The 8,548-nt window shown below is 42.9% G+C and overlaps 1 protein-coding gene across 1 annotated transcript in view; it reads right to left on the bottom strand.

Moving 5' to 3' along the window:
- Positions 1 to 3,282: 3,282 nt before the first annotated feature.
- ANOS1 (anosmin 1) overlaps positions 3,283 to 8,548 on the bottom strand; it is a gene marked incomplete at its 5' end in the record, with an annotated part of 33,334 nt that continues 28,068 nt past the window's right edge. Inside the window, one exon of the mRNA XM_015816976.1 lies at positions 3,283 to 3,752. Coding sequence (XP_015672462.1) covers positions 3,694 to 3,752 — 59 coding nt within the window. The remainder of the gene's footprint in view (positions 3,753 to 8,548) is intronic.

The raw sequence follows: 8,548 nt of genomic DNA, 5'->3' as shown, positions 1-8,548 counted from the left end.
CCCCCTCCTCACCAGTAGCCCCCCCCGGAGATTCGCCCCCAAGCACGGCCCACACAGAACAGAGCAGCCAAGGACATGGTGGCGGGTAGCAGGGACAAGACTCCGCCCTCGCGCTCCATCGCACGCAGATGATGCTGTGAGGTGCGGACAGAGGGTATGGCTGCCATGGCGCTGCTGGGCTGCCTGGGCGATCTGCAGCGGGCCATGGAGACGATGGGTGGCTGGGTGGACGAGGCAGAGTGAGGGTGGGCAGGGCAGGGGCGGGGCCAGTTTTGGGGCACTCGGTCTCTAAAAGGTTCGCCATCACTGGTATATGACATTTATAGTTATATGCCCACAGGTATTAATCAAAATAAATACATTATTATCACAACTGCTTTTATATGTCCTTTTTAAAAAATAAGAGGAAATAAAATGAAGTTGCTAATTTCCATGCTTACATTTTTTTTGAAGATTAATTTGTAATTAAATCCCATTCCTGCATAAAAGAGCACTAATATAGTTTGATAAATCTTAGTGATTTCAATATAATTGTTTTTAAAATCTGATTAACAGAAACTAATTAATAGATTTTTCCGATATATTTCCCACATACATATATAACAACTGTTTTCAACTGAATGAAGAAACAGATTGCGCCAAATAGTATTGTGTTGGCAGCATTTGACAATTTCTGCTTTTTAAGCAATCAAGTCATTGAAAACACTGAACTAATTTATAAAACATACTGTGGACACCTAAAGTCAAACTGGTCTTATTTAGATCAAATCTTTTGATTTAATAAAATCTTTGTGAAGTTTTTGTTTTTTTTTGAAGTTAGAAAAATAAAAACATTGAAAATGAATATACATAGACTATTTCTTGATAACTTGAATCTTTTTTTAAATGTCTTTTCATTATTTGGTGCCATTATCTAAACCAGGGGTGTCAAACTCAATTTCATTGAGGGCCGCAGCAGCATTGCAGTTGCCCTCGGGGGGGGGGCAGGGGTGTGTGGCCTACTGGGTGGGCATGGATAGAGTGGGTGTGGCCTACTGGGTGGGCATGGCCAGCTCTACATCGTTCATGTCAAGGGTGTCTGTGGGGACCTGGGCAGGAGTGGGACAGATTTGAGGGTCTCTGGTAGAAGGGGGTGGGACCAGGGCAAGCGCTAAGGTATGGTCCATTTCTTCATTCCTCACAAAGGGTGACACCTCCCCAGCATGCACCCAGAAGGCGGAGCCGATACAGCAGGGGCTGGTTCCTCGCTGTTTCTAGACGGCCTTGTGGAGCTAAGACTGAATGCGTTTCAGCATAGATGGCCACCACAAAATTGTACATTGGCTCCTGGCCGGCCTGGGCCAGGGCCAAGGCAGCAGGGGCCATTCCCTCGCTGTTTCCAGGATGGCTTCGTGGGCCACATGAAGCCACTTCGCGGGCCGCATCTGGCCCCCGGGCCTTGTGTTTGACATGTCTGATCTAAACGGAAACCAGTCCATATTGTATATAGACTCTTAAGCATATTTTATGCATGCAAGTCTTTACAGATATTGTAGCAAGTAATGAATATGTGCAAATCTTCTCTACTTGTATCTGCATATTCAAGCTATCAAACATAATGTCAAGGTTCTGACAGACAGAGACAAATAAAGCAGAACTCCAAGGCTTGGAAATTCTTCATTTTCCCTATTCAGTTTTCGTTGACACATATGCTCACAAGAACCATAAATTTTCTGAAATAATTCAAAGTCATTGTTTTCTTTGCTTTCCTGTATGCTCTTCAAAAACATTTATTTGGCCTCTTTTTTTTTCTTTAAGAAAGCAGGATATTCTTAATCTTATTTATGAAAATAAAAAATCATATGTATTATGATTGATTAAACATGTATGCAAAAAACTGTGACTACCCTTTAATTTTCTACTCCAGTGGCTATGAACAGCATTGTTTTTCCTTTAACTTGATATAAATCAAAGCATGTACTGGAGGGATAATGTTTCTCTAAGAATACAGGATGCTAATTTTTTTTCTAATGAACAAGAGAAAAGAAAATTAAATCTAAAAACATGTGGTAAATATTTAGTTAATAAAGTTGTCCATGAAGTTCCCTATACTTCATTGTTTAATTCAATAAAGTTTTGTTTAAAGTAGAGATGCAGGAAATTTTCAGATTTAGCTTAATTCAATTGATGTCGTCAATATTTTATTATTTAATAAAATAACTCTGACATCATGACTTGGTCAACACGTGCCCTACAATCTTCTCCCTGTATGAGGATTCAGTTTTCCTGAGTAATCAGATAAACATCCTTCTATTTGCGCAAAGATATTCCTATAGTGAAATGAAAAACAAGCTCCTTCTGAGTGGGACATCCATATTGTTGGATGCAGAGAAATATCTTTATTGGTGGTCAAATACTGAAAAGAGTAACTATAAAATGTCTAGTTTCTCTTCCTTTCTGACATAACTTTGCAGTATCAATTGCTTCTTCTATAGAATTTACATGTTGCCAGCTGGAATTCCTTTCTGCTATCTTGTGGTAGTGTACAAAAACCTCTTCTGCTATTCTTCCCTCCATCTTCCTTCACTTGTATTAATTTTCACCACCATCACCACCATCACAATTCTATAGTAGGCCATTATTTGTATAAATAAAGTGTGACTGTGAGATACCAAGAGGGTGGCAACAGATGATGGTAGAAAGGAGACTCCCAGGAACTAGCATGAGGCAATTCCTGTAATGAGAATGGGAAGTGGTAATGAGAAAGAAGAAGTCCAGAAGAAATACTGGAAAACTGTTTTGGCTTCCTATGTTTCAAAATGTCATGGAACAACTTACAGCTCCCAGATGTAAAAGGCCCTAGACCTCACATGACAAACTACTTCTAAAATAAAAGTCTAGTTCAAAGAACTTAACCTCAACCCTAGCTTATATTCATCCATTTTGTAATGTATTCAATGATATTAGTAGCATCTAGCTATGAGACAGACGTTATTTACATTTCAATTAGTGTTGTAGTGTTAATTTAAGTACTACATCTGGTTTCAGTTCCCAGTCTGAAAAAAACAACAACAGTTTGATCATTGTTCTTCATAACTTGGGAAAAACAATCTCCACTTAAACTCTCATGTCTACTTCATGGGTACAAGATAATGTTTCTTCCTCAAATGGACAGGAATCTTTCTCCATTTAATGGGATTTCTGAAAGCAAATTAGGTAGAATATTGAAATTCTACTCAGTTACTAAATAGATATTATTAGGTCATGTGACTATGTATCATGAAATGGACAGGGATTGTTATGTTTTTTCTGTATCAGCCACAGATAACCTAGGTTTAAATGCATGGTTTACATCTGTTTAAAAAGCTATGTAAAGATATTAATGAGAAGTGATAAAACAGGTGTTGTGTAGCATACGCTACAGTAACAGGTAATTGCTATAATTATATATGTGAAAATATTTACATTTTCATAGATATTGATTGTTCTGATAATAGAAATACAGCTGATCCTCACATTATATACTGTAATGTATACCAAAATTAGTATAAACATGCTTTCTTCAATCATTCCATATAGATTTATACACAACTCATACTTGGTAAACATTCATTAAAACAATAGCTTATTCCACAATTCAATAAAGATGGATTTTTCTGGTCTTTCAAGAACTTCTTTGCATTGTTTTCCAGCTGGTTAATAATTTGTGGCAACTTAGTATTTTTCAGGGGGTGGTTTGTAGTGACATGGATGGTGCTGCTTCTGATGAGGTCCTAAAAAGAAAAAAAAATACTATAACCCTAGTTCATAATTACTAGTTGTTGGCAATCCTTAAATCCCTGCAGATTTGTCCCACAACAGTACAACATTGTTATTTTTCTGGCCAAAACAATATTATTCTGTAGTCCTGTGACTTCTATTAACTTCCAAAGCAAATCAACTAAATCTTTTGTTTGACTCCAGCCCCCCAAAAACTCCAAACTGCGGGCTACTTGGTGTTCCTTGCCTATTCCCTATAAATCTGAGCCAAAATTTTCAGAATGACTGAAGAAACCTGGATAATAATACAATTAGAGCACTGGTTTCTGATTGATCAGGGATCAATTATATTTGTTTTCAATTCCCTTATTTCTTCCTTTCCTGCTTTTGCCTGTGTATTCATTTTCGGGGCCTGCCATTCTATTGGGGGAAGGGTGTTTGCATAGGGGAAATAGTTGCTTTGCTTTGTTCTGTGTGAAGTGCCCTCCTTCGGGGTGTGAGGAATGTGACCTGAAAACATCTGTCTATCAGAATCCAGTTATATTTCATTTCTATCTATTTTCTCTGATATAAAACCAATTCTTACTCTCTCATGGATTCTGTCATACTACTAAGGGGGAGGGGGGTATGCATGCAGTTTTTTATTACTTTCACTTCCTCTATTCACTAAAAGTAACCTTTTGTTGATTTGCTTAGGATCTGCTAACCATAACAATGTAGCCATTTGCCTTTCATCCTATGCTCCTCTGCTCCTGAACTTCTCCTCCTTTACCGGCCAGCGAGGGAAAAGGGGGGGGGGAGATGCAGCATCTGGGATCTGTGTGAGGAGATGTTGAATGATCGTGTCAACGGAGCAGGACTGATGTTATCTCTCCTGGAGTTGACACCTAGAAATCTGTCAGTTTGAATCGGCCGGAAGAACTGCAGGGTGGGGGGGGGGGCTGCTTAGGGACATTTTAAAACATCAAATTGTAAGGGAATCCCTCAGATCCTGTCTATCATGCCCACTATCAGTTTCTTTTAATAAAAGTTCCTGTTGGAAGAGACCGTTTCCAAGAGTTCTGCTTTCTTAAGATTGAAGTGGGTCCTTACATTAGACAGGATTGGCAGTAATAGTCAACCTGGAAGGGAGAATCTTACCAGGGAACTTTGAAAAAAATACAATGGCAGACGATGAGGCAGGGAAGGGAGAAACCCCCACGGAGAGGGAGCCTTTCCCCCGACTGAAAACCTGCCAGCTGTCGGGATCTGAAATGTCATACTCCTTAGGAGAAGAGGTGGTGGAGATGCGTAACCACAAACCTCGGTGGTCAATGGGCGTTGGAAAGAAAGGCAAGTGGGAAAAGAGATCAAGAAAGGTGACCCTGAGACGGGGGGCCAACCAACCAGAATGGAATCAGGAGATGGAGAAATCCCTGCACGTGAGCAAAGAGGAAGGAAGTTGGGCACAGCACTTTAACTGGATCCTAGAGAAAGCTATCGACCTGATGAAAAGAACCCTTGGCTCCCTAGGGGAGGAGAATTCTGAGCCCCCCGGCTGCACCAGCACCTGGAGCTGCAGCTGGAGGGACACTGAGGGGGAATTGGAACCTGCAGTCCCAGGGACGTCCGCTGATCCAGTAGCGACCACTTCAGCAGCCCCCACCCCCCACCAACCCGCAGATGGTGATCCGGATGGAAGACAATACCACCGACGGTGATGGCACTGATCCATTCAAAGACTCCCGCCACTGGACGCGAAATTCAAGGGGGAACTGACATGCTTGGGGTTTTTCCTAACCCAAGTCCTAAGCTACATGGAGGAATACGGGTGGCACATCCCTAGCGACAAAGCCCGTATCCGTATCGTGCAATCCGCCCTGGACAGACCAGCCGCAGATTGGGTGGTGAATTTACACAATTCCGATCCCCAGAGCTCAATGACTTCAACCGTTTCATGTCCTCTCTGAGAAGGCGATTTGAGGACCCCCTGGCTGATCGCAAAGCCCACAAAAAAATCAAAACGGTGAGGCAAGGCAGATGCCCGGTAGCCAAATATACGCAAGAATTCTGGGCCATTGCCAGCAAGCTGAACTGGCTGGAAGATATCCTCCTTAGCCATTTCAAAGACAGCCTAAATTACGACCTGAATGATGCTTGCCTGCCCCGGGGGGAGCCACACCAACTTGACGAGTGGTACGTCCTGGCAGAGGAAGCAGAGATCGACCTACTGAAGAGGCACTGCTGAGGAAAACCATGGGGCCGCTTGCCGCCTGAGCCGACGCGTGAGCCAGCGAAGCCACCGGCTATGGCCAAGAAGCCAATGGGCTGTTTCAAATGTGGGAGAGAGGGGCATTGGGCTGTAGAATGCCACTCGAAAGCCCCCCAGCATAACCCAGACAGATCACTGGTTAGTAAATCCAGGAAGTCCCCAGCTAAGCCAAAAGAACCCGCCATGAGAGCGATAGAGGCTGTGGAATCCCCAACCTCTGCCCAATGTGAGGAAGGGACTCCAGCATACACCGCAGGACCGGTGGACGCCTCAGACGACAGCTCGGAGGGTGAACCTCTGGTAAGTGGACCCATCACACCCATCCTCAAGACAGTGACTATATTAATTTCCTCCATGTCCGAAGCTGTCAAGGTGAAAGCCTTAATAGGCTCTGGCTGTACCTGCTGCCTCATTAGCCCAACACTAGTGGGGAATCTGGGCATTCCAGTGAGGAGGCTAGAACAACCAATCTCATTTGGCCAGTTAGATGGGTCCATAGCAGGTGCCAGCTACCCTAGCCACTTTACCAGTCCACCTATCCCTGGGAAACCATGAGGAAGAAATAACGTTCATAGTGACCCCAGGCATGGAATGCCCGATGACCCTAGGGCTGGAATGGTTTAAAAAATGGAACCCCTGGGTAAATTGGAGGACGGCAGAAATCAATTTCCCAAAGGGGGACCCTACGGACTTAAAACCCCAAGGGGATCTACCAAAATTAAGAACAGAAAAAGCATCCATGGGAGAAGAAACGGGGCTTCCCAAAATAAACAAGGAATACAGAGATCTTGCTGAAGTTTTCAGTGAGGGGAGGGCAGATAAGCTGCCCCCCCCACCAGCCCATGGACTGTGCCATAGAATTCAAGCCCAGGGCAAAACTCCCGAAGCCCAGACTATACTCCATGAGTCTGGAGAAGGAGGAAATGGAAAGATTCATAAAGAAAAACCTAGAAAGGGGGTTCATTGAACCTGCCAAGTCTAAAGTGGCCGCTCCGGTCCTCTTTAGAGAGAAGAAGGACGGCTCTTTACACTTATACGTGGATTATAGGTTCCTAAATACAATCAGTGAAAGCAACCTATACCCCTTACCCCTCATGAAGGACATGCTATCACACCTCTCGAAAGGATTTTTTTTTTTCTAAACTAGATCTAAGGGAAGCGTACTATTGCGTGGCGCCAATTCCTTGAAGGGAATAAGATCCCTTTTCAGGTGTGGACAGACCACAAAAATCTGGAAGCCTTGAAAACACTCAGGAAGCTCAACCCCAAGCAAGCTCACTGGTCCCAACATTTTCACCAATTCAACTTTACGCTCAAGCACTTGCCGGGGGGAAAGAACACAAAATCAGCAGGGCATTTTGGATTTGTAAAAACATTACACTTAATTAAAAGGCAATTTTGGTGGCCATCCATGAAAAAGGACATAGAAAGTTACATGGCCAGCTGCCCAATGTGTGCAACTGCAAAGAGATTGCAAGGGAAATCACCCGGACTGTTACAAATAGTGGCAAATCCCACAGCCCCCTGGAGGGAAATAGCCATGGATTTTATAGTGGAATTACCAGAAAGCAATGGGAATACTGTCATCTGGACGGTCACGGACTTGTTTTCCAAACAGGTGCACTTTATCCCTTGCCAAAAGATTTCCACCGCAAAAGCCTTAGCGAAACGTTTCGTGCAGCAGCATATTTACAAATTGCATGGGGCACCCCAACGCATCATATCTGATAGGGGAGTGAAATTTACGTCTGCATTTTGGAAAGAATTTTTATCCCTTTTAGGGACCACTTAGGGACTGACATCTAGTCATCATCCTCAGGGGAACGGTCAATCAGAGAAATCGAACTCAGTACTTGAGCAATATTTAAGATGCTTTATTAATTTCCAGCAGTCGGATTGGACGGACCTACTCCCTTTTGCAAAAGTTGCCTACAATAATGCAGTCCACTCCAGCACAGGTTACACTCCTTTTCAAATAGCTACCGGTCAAAGTTTCAACCCCATGCCAGAACTAATCCCAAACGAACCAGCAATCCCATCACTGAAAGAATGGATAGAAAAATTACAAAACACCTGGCCAATAGTTAGAAAAGCCCTAGACGAAGCTAGGCAAGCATACAAAGCACAAGCAGATTAAAAAAGAGTTGAACCCACACCATTCATTATAGGAGAAATGGTATATATTTGTCTACAAAATACCTAAAATCCCTACAACCCTGTAAAAACCTGGACCAAAATATATATTACCCAAAAATCTCAGGCAAATACACCCAATTTTTCACTGCAGTTTGCTGAAAAGAGAACAACAGTCACCCTTATGTCCAAAATTCCAACCACCACCACCTCCAATCATGGTGGAAGGAGAACAACACTTCGAAATAAAGGAAATCCTAGACTCTAGGAGATATCATGGGACAACTCAATACCTAGTAGCATGGAAACACCTCCCTGCCTCACAAAACAAGTGGGTCCATAAACGTCATGTCAGAGCCCCAAAGCTATTAAAGAAGTTTCATACAGAGTATCCTAACAAGCCAGACTAACTTTTATAACTGTTTT

The sequence above is a fragment of the Protobothrops mucrosquamatus genome, unplaced genomic scaffold, assembly GCF_001527695.2.
Source record: "Protobothrops mucrosquamatus isolate PMUCROS unplaced genomic scaffold, P.Mucros_1.0 scaffold543, whole genome shotgun sequence".
NCBI classification, from domain to species: domain Eukaryota; kingdom Metazoa; phylum Chordata; class Lepidosauria; order Squamata; family Viperidae; genus Protobothrops; species Protobothrops mucrosquamatus.
The sequence above is the reverse complement of the archived record's forward strand: the minus strand, read 5'-3'. Positions and strand labels throughout refer to the sequence as shown.